This window comes from Paralichthys olivaceus, chromosome 16 (genome assembly GCF_024713975.1).
Source record: "Paralichthys olivaceus isolate ysfri-2021 chromosome 16, ASM2471397v2, whole genome shotgun sequence".
NCBI lineage: Eukaryota > Metazoa > Chordata > Actinopteri > Pleuronectiformes > Paralichthyidae > Paralichthys > Paralichthys olivaceus.
In genome coordinates, this window is record NC_091108.1 from 563,898 (window position 1) to 583,654 (window position 19,757).

The following is a 19,757-nucleotide window of genomic DNA, read 5'->3' on the forward strand; positions in this document are numbered from 1 at the left end:
TTCAGACATTAAAGGCCCCCCCGCTCATCGCTTCTCCTGCGGCCAGAGTCCGTACACTGACAGTGGAGCCTGGGAGAGGAAGTTCTGCATCCTGACGGACAGCCAGCTCCTCCTGCTCAACAAGGATGACGAGGTCAGAGGTCACGACGCCGCTTCAGAAACACTGACGTCAGGTCAGATCATTGTTCTGTAACTCTCCCTTTATCGCTCTCTCTCTCCAGGCCACAGGTGAAGCTCAGGAGAGCCCCACGGACTCAGCGAAGGGGCGGAGTCTCCGCAGGACGGTCAGCGTCCCCTCAGAGGGACAGTTCCCAGACTTCCAGGCAGAGGGCACCCCCGTGATAGGTAGGACTGTAACACTCAGACACTGAGTGACAGAGAGAGAGAGAGACAGAGAGAGAGAGAGAGACTGAGAGAGAGACACAGAGAGAGAGAGAGACTGAGAGAGACAGGGAGAGAGGGAGACAGTGTGTGTGTGTGTGTGTGTGTGTGTGTGTGTGTGTGTGTGTGTGTTCAATATGTGGCAGCGTTATCATTCTACTAAAAACTACAGAATTAAACTTCTGCACTTCGTTCTTGAGAATCGTGTAAACGTTCAGCTCAGACTGTCAGGTGAACGTTTCCCTGAACTCATAATGAGGCGTTCGGGTGCGGGCTGTAATTTTGCTGCTCTGTGTGGGAACGTCTGCTGCAGCCAGGGAATGTGTGAGGACAAAGCGTCCAGTGTCGGGCCGTCCGTCTGGAGGAGCAGGAGTGACACTGCTGCCCCCAGTGGGATGCCTGGGCAGAGGGGATTCCCACCCGAAGCTGCAGGGGACCAGGGTTGGTTTTATGTCACGATACCATATGAAACGAGACATCCTGTGTAAACTGCTCAGGTTATTGATCAGGTTATTGATCAGGTTATTGATCAGGTTATTGATCAGCAGAATGACTGGCTGAACGTCTCCCTCCCTGAAACACAACCCCTCCCCCCTCCTCAGGTGGGTGAGGAGATTGGTTTTCTTTTAGTTTTTGCGTTTGTCTTAATTAGAAGACTCTTGGACTCTTGCGGAGGATGTCCTGCTGTGTTCTCACATCGGCGACTCTGGACTTTCTGGACGATTATCTGGAATTCAGTGCAGATCTGAGAGCAGCTTAACAGGCTCCGAACAACAACCAGTGTTAACCAGAGTAATACTGAGATTATTCTGGGTATGTATCAGCAATGAATTGGGATTTAAGCCTCGTCCATCGCCACATTTAAATGGTTTTATTCTGTGTTTAACACCACAGGATAAATCCACATGAAACTAAATAAAAATAAATGAAAACCATATAAATTACTATTTCTATTGCTGTCGTCTCGGACTGATCTCTGGTTTTTATGCACCTGTACTATTCAAACAGTTTGAGGTGTATTTCCTGTCGTCTAATCTCTGGTTGAGGTGAAACTCCTTCAAACTCTGGATCAGCTGCATTCCACAGGCTGCTCTCTCCTCCTCTCAGTCCCTCCACAATAAAACCACACATCCTGCAACCCTACCTTCAAAGTAAAAGCCACACTGGTATCAAAAGTTCACATTCAATTAAAATGTCTGTGCTGAAGATCAAACTATTCCAAAAGATAATCAATGCATAAAACCAAGCTTTTCAAAAAGCAGCCAGAGTTGGAGTGCAGCTTTGATCATATTGTAGTTAAATAAATATAAATGAGTTTAAAATGTTTTTCACTTGATATGAAGTATTTTGTCATTTACATTAATATTTTCCTTGCTCTGCTTTTTATCATGTGACTCAGTGTCTTTGTTTATCTTCGACAGGAAGGACGCACAATGAATAGACTTTGTCTGAGGTTTAGAAAAAAGCTCACGTTTAATTAGAAGGACCTTTATTGTGAAGGTCTGGGTCGGGTGCGTGTGTGGGTGTGTGTTGGCGGACTGAGGCTGTCTCACACTGAATGACTGTTTACTCTCAGACGACATGAGCTGATGTGCAGCTTCTCTCATGGACGAGCTGGGTGAGTCTCTAACTTTAAACTTGACACACGTTTAAATGTGGAGAGAGAGACAGAGACATGTTAGCACATGGGACATGGACCTCGCTCTTCTCTCTCGGATGTTTGTTCAAGTGTTTCTCATCAGTTTGGTTTGAATCACTTATTTAACGATATAAAAACAGGCGGCGACGTCACGATTGACAGATGTGTGGGCGGGACCTCGAGTACACGGCTCCACCCCACGACCCCTGCTGCTCAGACTCTGACTGTAAATGACGTCATCACCACGAGATGGCAGCGTCTGTGTCTGAGATATTTCAGCCTCATTTTGCTCAGTGGGAGGAGGGGGATCACATTTTGATCAGTCGTCTCTCAAAGACGATTCGAGTTTAGAGGTCGGAGGTCAAAGCGACTCTAAATAAAATTCAGCTCTTACACTGAACAGAGCATAAAACCACAAACTCCTGACTCCAGCTGAGCCGGAGCTCTGTCTCAGTTTGATATGAATGAACTCAGGAATGTGAAGTGTTGTGAGAGGAGGCGCCAGAGATGCCTGCTCGGTGGTGGAGACAGAACTGGTTTCATGATGTGAAAAGAAATTCTCTGAATATTTGTGTGTGTGTGTGTGTGTGTGTGTGTGTGAATAAACAAGTTTAAGTTCATACTAAATATTCAGCCTCTTCAGAAAAGAGACAGTAATACAGATGGATGACATGTGAAGCCAAATCTTCTAGATCGCCCCCTGGTGGCTGGCTGTAGTACAGGTTATAAAGCTCACCTCCTCACCACTGCACAGACTCATCGATGCTTTCAGACTGAACTCCTCAGTTCTTTGTTTCGTCTCTGGAGGACGAACTCAAATGTCAGAGTGAGACTCAGTTTGTCTGTCTCCTCCTTCGCTCCAGTGTAAAGTCTAAATCCAGGAGAAGTGAGGACACAGCAGAGCGTCCTCCACTGAGGGAGTGGGGGGGTGATGAGCTTCTAACACGTGACACAAACATGAAGACACACAAACAAATGTCTCTGGAGACAAAGTGCTGACACACACGTAGAAGACACAGACGAGGACGTGGAGACAGTTTGTGGTGATGAGAGCTGACGACGTGTCAGGTGATGTCAACATGATCACATGATCACTGATTTTTGGTTTTGTTTAAGTTTGTTGAGTTCATTTTTTCGAGCTCATTGATAGTTTGTATTGTTGTCACACAGGCCTGTGACCAGCAGGTGGCGCTGGTTGTTTTGTGATTCCCCATGGCACTCCACAGTTAGCACAGTACTACAGTACTCCATAGTACTCCATAGTACTCCACAGTACTCCACAGTACTACAGTACCCCATAGTACTCCACAGTTAGCACAGTACTCCATAGTACTCCATAGTACTCCACAGTACTCCACAGTACTCCACAGTACTACAGTACCCCATAGTACTCCACAGTTAGCACATTACTACAGTACTCCACAGTACTACAGTACCCCACAGTACCCCACAGTACCCCACAGTACTACAGTACTCCACAGTACTCCACAGTACTCCACCAAACCACCAAATGAACATCCTTGTGGTTCAAACATTATAAACCTGATGTGTTGGTTCAGACTGAACCAGGAAACAGCAGCAGTCATCATCTTGTTCTCTGAGGAACTCCTCCTCCTCTTCCTCTTCCTCCTCCTCCTCCTCCTCCTCTTCCTCTTCCTCCTCCTCCTCCTCCTCCTCCTCCTCTTCCTCCTCCTCCTCCTCCTCCTCCTCCTCATCAGCTGCTGAACTTGTGTGAGCAGATGTTCAGCTCAGGGAGTCACAGTGAAGCAGACTGATGATTCTCTGTCTCGTGTCGTCACAGTCAGGATGTGACACCTGATAACGCCGCTCAGCTTCCTGCTCTCAGGATTATTTTTAGCAGCATTTACTCACGAGTCTTTCTGAGAAGTTCAATAACCACAAACGGACACACGAGTCGTTTTCTCCCAGGTGGTCGGGGGCCGTCAGGGACGCTCTGCTCCCAGACCAATGAATCTCTAGCCTCCTCGCTCTCATTGACACTATTTTACTGAGAGCGGCGCGGCTCACCTGGAGAGCAGAGATGTAGAGTTTGAGTGGCAGCGTGTCGTCTGTCAGTGAAGGTGGTCGTCTTCCATTGTGAAGGTCACAGTCTCCGTCAGCAAATCCACCAAAACTATTGATTGAGCTGAGACTCGGCTGAGTCTCCTCTGATCGATATCTTGTTAACTGCAGCGGCAGGATGAAGGTAAAACCCTGAGAGGACATGGATCACAGAGCAGGTTGAGGGTTTGAGTCCCCAGCCTCAGTCGTTTGGCCGAGAGATTAAAAACAGCTTGTGTCTATTTTGTCTCACTCTCATTGGAACATTTAAACACATTATTTTGCTGCTTGTCCTCAGAAATCCAACACTTGAGAGTGACCTTCAAGTTATAACTGTCTGAAACTTCTCATTGTTCCACTACATGATCACATCGTGTGACTCTCACTTCACTAAACGTTATCAAACCGTCGATGATGAGGATGAAGATAATTGTTCAGTGCATCAACATATCACTGAGTATTGACCTCAGTCTTGTTCACGAACTTAATTTCTCATTCATTTTATTTGTTTACGTTTCAGAAAATCCTTGTGACCATTAAACATTTGATTCACAGAAAACAAATATTGAAAAACAGTAAAAAGTCAAAGGTACACGACTGTGTACATGATTATTTCAAGAGTGAAGGAACTACACATCCCATAAACCATTGCCAATGATCCTTTCCAACGACTTCCTGCTGTAAAGAGAAGAAGACTTAAAGTTTATCTTCATCAGAACCGAGTCTCTCTGTGGATCGAACACTGTGACTCAGCATCAATGATCCACTTCAGCATGTCTTCCTCTGTGTGACCAGCAGGGGGAACCCTGCCTCTGTTCTCACCTCTGTATACACAGTCAGTGATCCTCTTTATATACAGTCAGTGATCGTCTTTATATACAGTCAGTGATCATCTTCATATACAGTCAGTGATCATCTTTATATACAGTCAGTGATCCTCTTTATATACAGTCAGTGATCATCTTCATATACAGTCAGTGATCATCTTTATATACAGTCAGTGATCGTCTTTATATACAGTCAGTGATCCTCTTTATATACAGTCAGTGATCGTCTTTATATACAGTCAGTGATCATCTTTATATACAGTCAGTGTCTTTATATACAGTCAGTGATGGTCTTTATATACAGTCAGTGATCATCTTTATATACAGTCAGTGATCATCTTTATATACAGTCAGTGATCGTCTTTATATACAGTCAGTGTCTTTATATACAGTCAGTGTCTTTATATACAGTCAGTGATCATCTTCATATACAGTCAGTGTCTTTATATACAGTCAGTGTCTTTATAGACAGTCAGTGTCTTTATATACAGTCAGTGATGGTCTTTATATACAGTCAGTGATGATCTTTATATACAGTCAGTGATGGTCTTTATATACAGTCAGTGATGATCTTTATATACAGTCAGTGATCATCTTTATATACAGTCAGTGTCTTTATATACAGTCAGTGATCGTCTTTATATACAGTCAGTGTCTTTATATACAGTCAGTGATCATCTTTATATACAGTCAGTGTCTTTATATACAGTCAGTGATCGTCTTTATATACAGTCAGTGTCTTTATATACAGTCAGTGATCATCTTTATATACAGTCAGTGATCATCTTTATATACAGTCAGTGTCTTTATATACAGTCAGTGATCGTCTTTATATACAGTCAGTGTCTTTATATACAGTCAGTGATGATCTTTATATACAGTCAGTGATCATCTTTATATACAGTCAGTGTCTTTATATACAGTCAGTGATCGTCTTTATATACAGTCAGTGTCTTTATATACAGTCAGTGATCATCTTTATATACAGTCAGTGTCTTTATATACAGTCAGTGATCGTCTTTATATACAGTCAGTGTCTTTATATACAGTCAGTGATCATCTTTATATACAGTCAGTGATCATCTTTATATACAGTCAGTGATGGTCTTTATATACAGTCAGTGTCTTTATATACAGTCAGTGATCGTCTTTATATACAGTCAGTGATGGTCTTTATATACAGTCAGTGTCTTTATATACAGTCAGTGATCATCTTTATATACAGTCAGTGATCGTCTTTATATACAGTCAGTGAGTTTTTCTTAATGATGTTTGACATGTTTTAAAGTTACTGATCATTATCATCTATATTGATGTGATGATTGTTTGTAATTTGTCTGAACAGCAAATGATGACACACACACACACACACACACACACACACACACACACACACACACACACACACACACACACACACTCTCTCACACACACACACACACATACAGTTATTAGTTGAAGCCTCCAGAGTTGTGTCCCATATCAGTCGGCTGAGGGGAAGAGAGAGAGAGAGAGAGAGAGAGAGCGAGAGAGAGAGAGAGAGCGAGAGCAGAACAGTGTAGTTGGAGCGATTGATTGAATAAATGCGGTAAAAACTCAGCGCTCTGAGAGAGAGAGAGAGAGAGAGAGACAGCAGGAGAGAGAGAAGGGCAGAGATGGGAGAGCAGGAAGGAGGAAGGATGCAGTGCTGAGGAGGGAGAGGCAGGCCGGGGGGGGGGGACGCCATAGTCGAGGATGTTCACAGGACGAAGACGGACGTTTGCAGATTAACGTCATTGGCTGACAGGTGGCGGCGGCTCCGGCCAATCCAGTCTGACTCTCTGTGTGTGTGTGTCCTCTCCTCAGATGATGGGGAACAGCTGCGATCGAGGTATTGTCTCCTCTCTTTCTCTCTCTCCCTCTCTCTCCCTCCCTCCCTCTCTCTCCCCCTCTCTCCCTCTCTCTCCCTCTCTCTGTGTTTCATGTCATGTGACTTGTCGTACCTGACTTCATGTTGCCTCAACTTTGTCTTGAAGGTGAATGAGGAGCGATGGTGGTCGACCTCATTCCTTTTTTTCTGTGACGGGTGGGGGGGTGCATGAAAGTTTGTCCCAGCTTCCTTACAGCGCAGCGTGCACGCTGCGTGCATGTAGCGTGCACGCTGTGTGCATGTAGCGCTCCTGCAGCTGGAACTTGATCCAGCAGATAAATGCTGAGCGCTGTGTTCAGTGAGGCAGCAGCAGCTTGTTTTCATGAAGCATCATGTGTGATGTCACTGCAGATCCTGGGTCAGTGTGAGTGAAGCGGCTGGTTCCAACTGACCGATGTTTGTGTGTGAATGTTTTTATTAGAATGTGAAAAAAAACATTTAGATTTTCTGCTTCAGACTTCATGACGTTTTAAAAAGTTTAAAATAAAAATCCAGATGTTTAAATCATCTTCTTAATGAAATGATTCCTTCAACATCTTCTATCACATCAGACTAAAGTTAAGATGAGTCCATTAACTTTAAAATCAATGAAGCTGGACACGAGACGGACTTTATCTCAGGTTAATTCTGACTGTATATAAAGACCATCACTGACTGTATATAAAGACCATCACTGACTGTATATAAAGACGATCACTGACTGTATATAAAGACCATCACTGACTGTATATAAAGATGATCACTGACTGTATATAAAGATGATCACTGACTGTATATAAAGATGATCACTGACTGTATATAAAGACACTGACTGTATATAAAGACGATCACTGACTGTATATAAAGATGATCACTGACTGTATATAAAGACGATCACTGACTGTATATAAAGACCATCACTGACTGTATATAAAGATGATCACTGACTGTATATAAAGACCATCACTGACTGTATATAAAGATGATCACTGACTGTATATAAAGATGATCACTGACTGTATATAAAGACCATCACTGACTGTATATAAAGATGATCACTGACTGTATATAAAGATGATCACTGACTGTATATAAAGACCATCACTGACTGTATATAAAGATGATCACTGACTGTATATAAAGACCATCACTGACTGTATATAAAGACCATCACTGACTGTATATAAAGATGATCACTGACTGTATATAAAGACCATCACTGACTGTATATAAAGCTGATCAGTGGTCAGTATTACTGCCACCCAGTGGACTGAAGTTGCCACTCTTTCAGATTCTTCATGTTCTAGTCTGGAACATCTTGACTCATTTGTGACACCTAGTGGTAAAGTTAGGTTTTGCTGTTTGATGTAACATTGATATGAAACCTTCACCAGCCTGATCTGAACGAGTTCCTGTGTTGAAGCCGTCGTCACTGTTTCTGTTGGAGTTAGTAAATGGTTAATTAATATAAGAAATATCGGATCATCAATGTTTCTGCTCTTGTTTCAAACATAAAAATGTTTCCAACACAGACTTGAAAATCTGTTTCATGCTAAACCTAAAACAAACACGTTTGAAACCTCAGGACTGAAAATCCTGCAGGTGAAATACATTTCCTCCGTCCAGACGTCCTCCATCTTGTCTATTTCCACCACGTCCTGTGTCTGTCTGCTTCAGTCTGACGCCCACTGAAGATGATGAAGTGGTTACAGAGGAGGAAGAGGCTGTTTGGGTTTAATTCTCTTTCTCTGTCTCCACAGAGGTGACTGCGGAGCGATCTCCAAGGAGGCGGAGCATCTCTGGCCCGGGGAGTTCAGAGAAGACCGTCACCGTCGACAATCCAAACTCGTCACCTTTTAAAGTGCCGGTCAGAAACACACACACTGTCTTTAATCAGTAGATCATATGAACAACAGGAGGCTGTAGATGTTTGTTCAAAGTCACGAACAAGTGTTTTCAGTTGATTCACTTTGATCCAGAACCTCCTCTTTTGGCCCGAGGAACCTTTCACATCTGATATTTAGGTTCTGACTAAACTGAAACGTCTGAAACAAGGTGTGAAAGAGTTACAGTAACTTCCACATGTTGAAAGATTCAGGGTTGAAATTTCTTGTTTCCATTCAAAAGCTCCATCTTTGCTCGTTTAGATCAAATGTTCATGAGACAGAACGAGTCTGAACTTGTTCTTTAAAGCAACACTATGTAAATGTAACTGAGCAACAGCGCCCCCTGCAGCCACATGTGATGAACTCTGTTGGTCTCTGTGTCTGATGAAGTGTATCCATGTAAAAACAAAGTGAATCAATGTGTTGAGCTCTGACTGTGTCGTCCCACTGGATATTACCCATGATCCTCTGCTGTAACAAATCCACCAAACTGGTCCGAGTTCTTCATGTTTTAAAGTTTCCTGCTGAATGTTGGAGATAAACTCTGGTTGTTAATACAGAGAACAGACGCTCAGGGAGTGAAGGAGGAAACTGTCCCCATGTTCACACTCACACATCAGACTCACAAAAACTGAAAACAGTGACGGTCAGGTGCATTCTGGGATGTTTGGTCAGTGTAGGAGGATTGGATGAGCAGAAGCCTGTCAGCTGCAGGTGGTTCAGTATATTCACTGAATTAGATTTGAACCCAATGAAAGCAACAGTTCATCTGTATAAACTGTCATGTGAATGTTTCCATCTGATTATCAGAGTAAGAACAGCCGACTCATAATCTGATGAACACATGATCTGATTATTAGCACGTGGAGCTGTAACTCTACCTGAGGGATTACTGCCTTCCTCTCACGAAGCTTGTCCTGTATCTCTGCTGCCGTCGACTCCGAGCACTTCACCGTCTAACGAGTCATTCAGAAGGTTCGAGAGGTCGTCTGGATAAACACAGACTGTCAAGAGGACGACTCGTCTCCACTTCCTCCGGAAACAAAGCTAAAATATCTCTGATACAAACGCTGCCATCTTGTGGTGATGATGTTATTTGCAGTCAGAGTCCGTGCAGTAGCAATCATGGAGTTGTGGTATCAAGGCCCCACCCATACACACACTTGGCCAATCGTGAGTCAGTCTCAGCTGTCAATCATGATGTCTCAGTAACCAATTAAGTACTGCAGCCAGCCACCAGGGGGTGATCCAGACATTTTTGAAAATGTCAGGTCGTCCATCTTTATTTACAGTCCGTAGCTGTCTCAATTCTGGCTCCGCCTCCTTTCAGACGCTGCATTTAAGGACCGATTGACCGACTTGACTGTCCTCGAAGAATCCTTCTAATGCAGCCTACAAATGTGTCCTTCCATCCCCGAGAAACAAAGGCTCCAGGGGGGAATCCGTCCTGACCCATCCCATGATCCTTTGTGCTTCAATGACGAACCTTTTTTTAAAGAGTTAATGATGTCGACAAGCGACCAGACGTCTCTTGCTTGAGTATCACACTTCAACTCAACGCTACAGCAAACTGTACACATGTTGAAGCTCTGTTTCTAGGCAACAGCCTAAAGGATGGGACCTGGTGATGCCCATGACACAGATTCTCTGTGGACCATTTTGGAGTATACGCGGCCCACGAAGTCTGCCTACTTTGTCAGAGGCGACCCGTGAATTAAGGCTCAGCTTGTAGTTGTCGTGCTCAGTGAGAGGGTTCTACGTGTAGTTCTATCGGTCCATGAGGTTCTCGAGGGTCAGTTAGGATGTTGTAGTGACGCTGAAGAGGTTCTCTAGGAGTTTATGGCCCCGTTCACTCCTGGTACCCGTCCTGAATGTGTCTCCTGTGATCGGACCACACCTCCTCTACATGCAAAATAACATGGATGTCATGCCGGAAATGCATGCAAAGTGCATGCTGGGAGTTCATACAGCCTGGAAGTCAGTTGATCATTGTGTTGATGAATGTAATCACGACGGACAGCTGTGATGGACGCGTGTTAAATGAAGTCGGCCTGTGGAGACGTGTCTGAAGTGTCTGAGTCTGCGGCAGGATCTTTATTCTGATGATTTAATGGAACCAATGAGCCTGCAGGGAGCGCGTGGGGGAGGAGGGGCGGGGGAGGAGGGGCATGGGAGGAGGGGCGGGGGAGGATATTAATATCTCAGGAAACGAGGCCGCTCACTTCCTCTGCTCTGCACGACACTTTTATTGTCAGGGAGGATGTGATCGCAGAAGAGTTTGATCAGTGCGAATCAAAGCAGCGGAGTCATGTGACCACAGACTGTCTGTTATTGGTCGTACACATCATCATACAAGACGATCAGCTGATGGAGCTCCGAGTGATGAGTCATCACTGGAAAACATGAGTTTTGACCTGAGGGAGGCGCTGTGATGGAAAATGGTTCCTCGTTCAGATTCAATAAGTTACACTGATCAATCAATGATTCATTTTTTATTAATCATTATTGATTATCATTGTAATGTTATATTCTCCTGTAGAAGCCACAAGTTTGAATAAAATTAACTGCTTTTTAAGAAAAACATGTTTTATACATGATGTCAAGGAGAAGTATAAAACTACCCACAATCCTCAGGTGTAATAGCAACATTTCTGATTGGCGGAGCTCACTGACACTAAGTTACTACACTGTGTGAAACACTATATACTACAATCTATTACAACACTTTATTAACAGAAAGTTCATATTTAAAAGGAGCGGAAGTCGTAGGACAGGATCGTTCACAATGGATTATGGGATGTTTAGTAGATGTACACAGTCTTATACCTTTGACTTTTTCCATTTCCCAATATTGTTCTGCTCTGAATCAAATGTTTGACGATTCATCTTGTCGCCCTGGTTACAGGAATTAAAGAAAAAAGTATTTTCTGAAACGTCAACGTAGAAAATAATTTACTTCCTCAACCAGCAACGTTCTAAACGTGGATGATCAATGTTTCAAATCTTTTTCTGTCAAACAACTGGCAGATTAAACTTTATTTAACGTCTGATTCTTTACATGTTAAACTGTGTCATACAATTTCCCTAATTGATGAGTTGTGATAACTTAGATTTTTGGGTTAATTCACCATCACAGACCACAGATGAAAATGTTTCCTGTTGATTTGGTCACATGACCAAAATGTGGAATCATACAACATTATTAAGAAAGACATGAGCGGACGAGGTTTGAATCAGTTCCTCCTCCTCTCCTCGGCTCAGTGAAAGCTCTGTGGACAGACGTAATGTTGAGAATCTCAGTAATATCAGTCCGAGGACTCAGTCATCTCTTCCTCCTCAGTATCTGCTGACTTTACATTCCTGAGGAAGAGGAAAGATTGGCCTCCTCTTCATCCTTCAAGCTCTCTGACATGTCTCTGTCCTTTGTTTTGACCTCTCAGGGGTTTTTCAGTAAACGTCTCAAAGGCTCCATCAAGAGGACGAAGAGTCAAACCAAACTGGACAGAAACACCAGCTTCAGACTGCCCTCGCTCCGACCCGCCGAGCCAGACAGGTGACCCCCACGCCTCTGCTGCGTGTCTGCTGCGCGTCTGCTGCGTGTCTGCTGTGTGTCTGCTGGGTGTCTGCTGCGTGTCTGCTGGGTTGTCTGCTGCGTGTCTGCTGTGTGTCTGCTGCGTGTCTGTTGCGTGTCTGCTGCGTGTCTGCTGCGTGTCTGCTGGGTTGTCTGCTGCGTGTCTGCTGTGTGTCTGCTGCATGTCTGCTGCGTGTCTGCTGCGTGTCTGCTGCGTGTCTGCTGCGTGTCTGCTGCGTGTCGTCAGCTCTTTAACCCTGCACACTTCACCCTCCTCATCCTCAGCCACGTCTTTGTCCTAAATCTGGTCCTTGTGTTTGGATCCTTTATCTTGTTCCTCGGACTCAAACATGACTCCGTCACAACCCCGTCATTGTTCTCAACGTAGTCCCTGATCTCGTCCTTGACCTCTACCTTTCCTCGTCCTCATCCTCCACCCTGTCTTCATCCTCATCCCGACCTTGTCCTTAACACAGACAAAGCTTCTTTAATGAGCAGTGAAGATGAAGAAAATGATGAAGATGCTCTGTTAAGAATCTCTGTTCTGTTCCAGGTGAAGATTTAGAAGTTTGTTAATGTGGTTCAGTGACTCTGAGCAGTGATGCCTCTGTCACATTAAACCTTCATTTCCTGTTCTGCCTCAGATTCCTTCTGTCTCTGATCAGTCTGTCTCCTTAATGACCTGTCAGCCTCCTGTTTGCAGGAGGATGTGGGTTTCTCCTCCTCCTCCTCCTCCTCCTCCTCCTCGCTCCATTACTCAGTCCAGCACCGACTGGATGTGTTTTAACTGGACGAGCGGCTGCAGGACTGTTGTGTCAGAAACAGGGAGCAGTGATGACCTTGCAGTTCTCAGTGATTCCAGTCTGATGATCTTTACATTTAAACACAGTTCAATTACTGAGAGTTCATTTTACTCAATTCAGCTAGGCTAACAGTTTCCTCCTGTGTCCAGTCTTTGTGCTAAGCTAGGCTAACAGTTTCCTCCTGTGTCCAGTCTTTGTGCTAAGCTAGGCTAACAGTTTCCTCCTGTGTCCAGTCTTTGTGCTAAGCTAGGCTAACAGTTCCCTCTAAGCTAAGCTAATCCTGTCTCCACTGAATACGCTGATGAAATGAGAATGTGTGTGTGCGTGTGTGTGCGTGTGTGTGCGTGCGTGCGTGTGTGTGTGAGAGAGTATATTGATGCAATGAGAGTGGAAAGTGTAGAGCTTTATAGTCGACAGAATGTCAGCCAGCTGGACAGCAGGATAATGCTTTACACACACACACACACACACACACAGCCCCTCTCTCAGTCAGCTCTGAGCTCTAACTCCTGATGGACGGTTCGTCCTCTCTCCTTCGAAGAGCTCAACGAGCTCAGCTCTCCAAAACACTGAAGTTCAGGTAGGTGTGTGTGTGTGTGTGTGTGTGTGATGAGAAGTTTGCTGCTGAGGTTCGGACGTGTCTGAGAGAACAGTTTGTTTGTGGAGCAGCTTGAACAGAGACACAGGAACTAAAACCTGTTTATAAAATGTGCGTAGACTCCAGAAAGTGAAACCAATGCTGAAGAGCCTCAAACCTGTGCTGCCTTTAGTCGACTCCACTGGAAGTTTCTATAGAAGTGAGAATGACTCTGCTTCTCACTTTATAACGTCAGTAGACATTTTCTAAGGACTTTATGGGGCTGGACACAATTTGAAACTGGAGGCTTCAGAACAGCCGCTCACAAACCAACAGGTGACGTCAGGATGACGGTTGATTCAAACGCTTCCGTTTTTATGGTGATGACGGAGTCAGAGTCTGTGGTGATCGTGGATTGGAGCCATGCGATCAAGGTGCAGCCCAGCGAGAGGCTCAGTGAATCATGAGTGTGTCAGTGTCAGCTGTCAATCATGACGTCTTGTTTTCATATCATCAAATAACTGATTCAACCCGAACTGATCAGAAACACTTGAACAAACATCAGAGAGAAGAACGAGCTGAAATGACAGGAACATCTTTGACAAACATTTATTTAAACTTAGATTTTTAATTTGGTCCATGTCCCATCCACTAACATGGAGGAGGTTAATGTCCTTTTCTGCAGCCAGACACCAGGGGGCAGTGGAGATGATTTTAGTTTTACTTTTGGGAGCATCCTGATGCTCTGCTTCTTTACTGTATCAGTGTGTGTGTGGTCAGTAAGTGCTTCCTGTGACTGGATCAGGTTTCTGTCCTAATGCAGGGACCAGCCCTTCCTGTCTTCGTCTGTCGTCACACTGTCAGAGCAGCATCTTCCAACGGCTCATTAATAAAACTCTCACTGTTTCCACTGCTTCACCTTCACTCATGAGCAACCCCTTCATATCATTTCAAATTAAATTGAACTTGTTGAAACCCTAAATTAAATAACATTTATATTCTCGTGAACAGACCTGTCAATCATCCAAGAGGGACAGCTACGTCCAATTGAAAGATCGTTTTAATTTGAAGTTTAATTTTCTCAAACATGAAAATCTCAGGTTTTAAATTCAGCCTCATGTCTGATTGGTCGATGAGTTTGTTATGTCAGTGAAACGAGTCTGACATCACAGTTGATCTCAGTCCACTAATCCAGCATTACATAACACACACACACTCACACACACAAACACACTCACACACACACACACACACACACAAACCCACACTCACACACACACACACACACACACTCACACACACAAACACACTCACACACACAAACACACTCACACACACACACACACACACACACACACACTCTCTGAATTAAAGAGTGATCTCCTGAAAAGCTTCAGTGTCACATGATCTGTCTCCTGTGGACTAAAATGATTCAGAGTAAAAGAACTATTACAACTATCCTTCCCTCTATGCCTCCTTCCTTACCTCCTTCCTTCTCCTTCCCTCGTTCAGTCCTTTCTTCCTTCCTTCCTTCTTTCTTACCTCCCTTCCTTCGAAAACAGAGCTTTTATTCTGACACCTTAGTGAAGTTATATTGACAGTTATTTTGAAAGTGTCATACTTTCATCTTCTTCTCTTCATGAAGCTGTAGTTGTTCAGTTGACCTCCATACATCCCCTGAGACTGGTCTGTAGTTAAACACCTGCCTTGCTCCTCGATGCATCACTGACTGCTGCCTAGCACCTAAGCTCCCTGCAGAGGTTGTTACCACAGAAACGCCCCCACAGGTCTGATGCGATTGGCTGTCCCAGCCCCTTGTTTACCGCCTGCTGGACTACAGGGAGGCTTGATAAAGGCGATACACTGCTCAGTGGTGTTCTCAGTGAAGCTGCCATCTACCGAAGGGTCAAGGTGGGAGGACGGTGGGAGCAGGGGGGAGTCGAGCAGGTGGCGGAGGAGGGATGCTCTGGGGAACGCCCCTTGTCTGGCTCTGTGGATGTTTTTCGTAGGTATTACTCTTCTCCTGCTTCACTGTCGACAGCAGGCGTCTGTGGTGACGAGCTCAAACTCTCCCAGGAAGTTCGGTGAATCTCGTGGCGCTGTCAAGGCACCAGAACACTTCGGTTTATTTCCTACCTTCCTCCTCCATAAACTTGCTTTTCATTGACGTATGTTTTCTTTTCCCTTCCTGTCGTCCAGGTCTCGTGGGCTCCCCAAGCTGAAGGAGTCGACTTCCCATGAGTCTTTGCTGAGCCCAGGCAGCGCGGTGGAGGCTCTCGACTTGAGCATGGAGGAGGACGTGTTCATCAAACCTCTGCACTGCAGCATTCTGGGACAGGAGTTCTGCTTCGAGGTGACAAACACTAAGTAGTAATCAGCTCAGCCAATCAGAGCCCAGAAACCTATATGTGATCTAATAAATCAGTGAATGTAAAATAGTGAGAAGAGAAAAATACTTTGTTGATGACTGTAGAGGTCAGAGGTCGTTGAAATCTGCTCTAAAGAAAAATTAAACTTTTCTACATACTACCTGTCGTCTTTAGTTTAACGTAGGTCATTTCATGCTCTCTCTCTCCCTCTCTCTCTCTCTCTCCCCCCCCCCCCTCACCCTCTCAGGTGACGTATTCAGGCGGCAGTAAATGTTTCAGCTGCACTTCGGCCTCAGAGAGAGACAAGTGGATGGAAAACCTGCGGAGGACGATTCAGCCCAACAAGGTGAGACAGACGGGTGGGACATTATAAGTTCCTCAGATTCACTCGTTTATCCTCTGCCTCCGCTCTGGTGACACCCAGTGGCCGGAGACATGTTTTCAGGTTGTCCATCCATACGTCCCATTATTATCAACATGATATCTCAAAAACACCTCGAGCTTATTCCTTCATATTTGGTTCAAACTCTCACTTGGACTCACAGATGACCTGATTAGATTCCAGTGGTCAAAGGTCACAGTGATGTTATTGTGATGAAATGTCAGTAACATCTGAAACTGCACTGGTTGGTGGAGAAATACAAGCGAGGGCTGGTGATTCAGTTTCATTCTTTAAATACGGTAAAAACTCTACAACCTGAAACACACAGATGTTGTAGGAGAAATGTTTCCGTTAATAACACGGCGTTTCTTTTGGTCATTTCTTTTCATATCATGGTAAAAGTTGAACTAATTTTCATCCTCATAGTTAAAAACACTTGTGATTCCAGGACAACTGTCGACGGGCGGAGAACCTGCTGCGACTGTGGATCATCGAAGCCAAAGACCTGCCACCCAAGAAGAAATATTTCTGTGAGCTGTGTCTGGACGACGTCCTCTATGCCCGCACCACCAGCAAGACCCGTCACGACAGCCTGTTCTGGGGCGAGCACTTCGACTTCTCCAGCCTGCCAGCTGTACACAGCGTCACCGTACACATCTACCGCGACGTGGACAAGAAGAAGAAGAAGGACAAGAACAACTACGTGGGCCTGGTCAACATCCCGGTGTCGGGCGTGACGGGTCGGCAGTTTGTGGAGAAGTGGTACCCGGTCAGCACGCCCACCACCAGCAAGGCCAAGGGAGGGGGGCCATCGATCCGCATAAAGTCCCGCTTCCAGACCATCTCCATCCTGCCCATGGAGCAGTACAAGGAGTTCGCTGAGTTCATCACCAACAACTACACCATGCTGTGCTCGGTGCTGGAGCCCGTCATCAGCGTCAAGAACAAGGAGGAGATGGCCTGCGCTCTGGTCCACATCCTGCAGAGCACCGGGAGGGCGAAGGTCAGGAAATGTTACCCGCCAAAATCTGAGACGACAGGAAAGCTTGGCTAGCTTAGCTTAGCACAAAGACTGAAAACAGAAAGAAACAAGTTTCAAAATAATCGTAGAATCAATATGAGTTATTTTAACACTTCATGAAAAATAAATCAGACGCACATTCTGTTGATCTCATCAAATGTGAACTGAATATTTCAGTTTGAATGAGAATCAGTAACAGTGTGAACTGAGGTTAGATGTTGAAAATATTAAATAATATTAAATAAGAATAAGAATTTAAAAAAAGAATCTCAGTATAACATGCAGTGTTTCAGGTCGTGCACGTGATGAGTCGTCTCCTCCTCTTCCTCAGGACTTCCTGACGGACCTAGTGATGTCGGAGGTGGATCGATGTGCCGACCACGACGTCCTGATCTTCAGGGAGAACACGTTGGCCACCAAGGCCATCGAGGAGTATCTGAAGCTGGTGGGACAGAAATACCTGCACGACGCGCTCGGTGAGTCACCGGTTCAACTTCAACCCAACTTTATTGTTACTGTTTACGTCTGAAGACAGGACGACACAGAGGATAAGAACAGGGGAGGTGTGTACGATGATGATGATGATGATGATGATGACGATGATGACGATGATGTGTTCAGAGTTTAACACAATGAAATATCTGATAAACAATAATTAGAATTTAACAGTGGTGTCGTCCTCATAAGCTCAATTTGAAGAAACATGCAGTAGTATAAATTCATAGTGTGTACATATACACACATATATATATATATAGTAGTTGACATAGTACAGTGTATTTATATAATAATAATATTAAAAGTATAATAGTAATAATGATAACAGTAGTAACAGTTTTTTTCCTGTTTCACATATTATCTCTAAATATGCTGTTGCCATGGAGAAGAGACAGAACCTGATCCAGGATCAGAGTTAAACAGCTGATTGGACCGAACGTGACACTTTAAAGTTATACACATGTGTAATAACAGAAACACCAGCTGGTGACCATGTGACCTGTCAGCTTTGTTGTGTGACGCTCTCGTCAACATCACGACCTCGATCACAGAGATTCCACTGATGGACACGATCTGGTTCAGAGAGTCCTGAATGGGATCCAGATCCAGGACCAATCTGGAGGCAAAGGGCTGTGATTAGCTGTCTGTTGGTGAAATGCACCCTGGGAGTTGTAGTTGACGTCTCTGACTTTATATGTTCACATATGAAGCTGCAGCTCGACCCGAGAGACTAAATAAAGAGAACGTAAGCAGATTTATATCAGACTGCTGCATCATCTTCATCATCTTCATCGTCTTCAGTCAGAAGTGTTTTCAAATAGTTCAGACGAAGGAGTGAACGTTGTCAGCTGCATGAAGAGAAGAAGAAAAGTCAGAGACTTCAAACACGTCGTTACATTTATTTTTATCACCGTGTCTGAGAATAGATCTTCACTTCCTGTGGAGCGCCAGGTAAAGAGTCCGCTGCTGCTGTCTCCAGGTTCAGTCTTTTATTTTGACAGGAAGTTATTTTTGTACATTTATTGTTTTATCTTCATCATCTTCTTCTTCCTCATCTTCATCAGCAGCAGCGTCAGTCAGGCTGAAGTTTGGTGGAACATGTTAGATGTGAATGATGTCTCAAATTCTCTCTCTGACTGTCTGTCTCTGTCTCTATGTCTCTCTGTCTCTATGTCGCTCTCTCTGTCTGTCTCTGTCTCTATGTCTCTCTCTGACTGTCTCTCTCTGTCTCTATGTCTCTCTCTCTCTGTCTGTCTCTGTCTCTATGTCTCTCTCTCTCTCTGTCTGTCTGTCTGTCTCTCTGTCTCTATGTCTCTCTCTGTCTGTCTGTCTGTCTCTATGTCTCTCTGTCTCTATGTCTCTCTCTGTCTGTCTGTCTGTCTCTATGTCTCTCTCTCTCTCTGTCTGTCTGTCTGTCTCTATGTCTCTCTGTCTCTATGTCTCTATGTCTCTATGTCTCTCTCTCTCTCTGTCTCTATGTCTCTCTGTCTCTATGTCTCTATGTCTCTATGTCTCTCTCTCTGTCTGTCTCTGTCTCTATGTCTCTCTCTCTCTCTGTCTGTCTCTATGTCTCTCTCTGTCTGTCTGTCTCTCTCTCTCTCTCTGTCTGTCTGTCTGTCCATATGTCTCTCTCTCTCTCCGTCCTCAGGCGAGTTCATTAAAGCTCTGTACGAGTCGGACGAGAACTGTGAGGTTGATTCCAGTCGTTGCTCTGGCAGTGATCTGGCTGAACATCAGAGTAACCTGAAGATGTGCTGCGAGCTGGCGTTCTGCAAGATCATCAACTCGTACTGGTGCGACAGCGTCAGCTCACACTCACGTGTCTGCTCAAACACATTCTTTTAGATTAAGTGT

At 44.6% G+C, this 19,757-nt stretch overlaps 1 protein-coding gene across 7 annotated transcripts in view; it reads left to right on the forward strand.

Moving 5' to 3' along the window:
- The window catches only part of rasal2 (RAS protein activator like 2), a 44,684-nt gene that overhangs the window by 16,861 nt on the left and 8,066 nt on the right, over positions 1–19,757 (forward strand). For 5 of the 7 annotated variants that reach the window (XM_069511356.1, XM_069511357.1, XM_069511354.1 and 2 more), the window contains exons 2-10: positions 6–133; positions 222–345; positions 8,557–8,663; positions 12,123–12,235; positions 15,833–15,986; positions 16,250–16,348; positions 16,833–17,387; positions 17,737–17,881; positions 19,552–19,696. In XM_069511356.1, the coding sequence (XP_069367457.1) occupies positions 6–133; positions 222–345; positions 8,557–8,663; positions 12,123–12,235; positions 15,833–15,986; positions 16,250–16,348; positions 16,833–17,387; positions 17,737–17,881; positions 19,552–19,696 (1,570 nt within the window). Of the gene's footprint in view, positions 1–5; positions 134–221; positions 346–1,902; positions 2,000–6,753; positions 6,779–8,556; positions 8,664–12,122; positions 12,236–15,832; positions 15,987–16,249; positions 16,349–16,832; positions 17,388–17,736; positions 17,882–19,551; positions 19,697–19,757 lie in introns of those variants that run through there. The other 2 variants (XM_069511358.1, XM_069511359.1) reach the window with 2 other exon arrangements.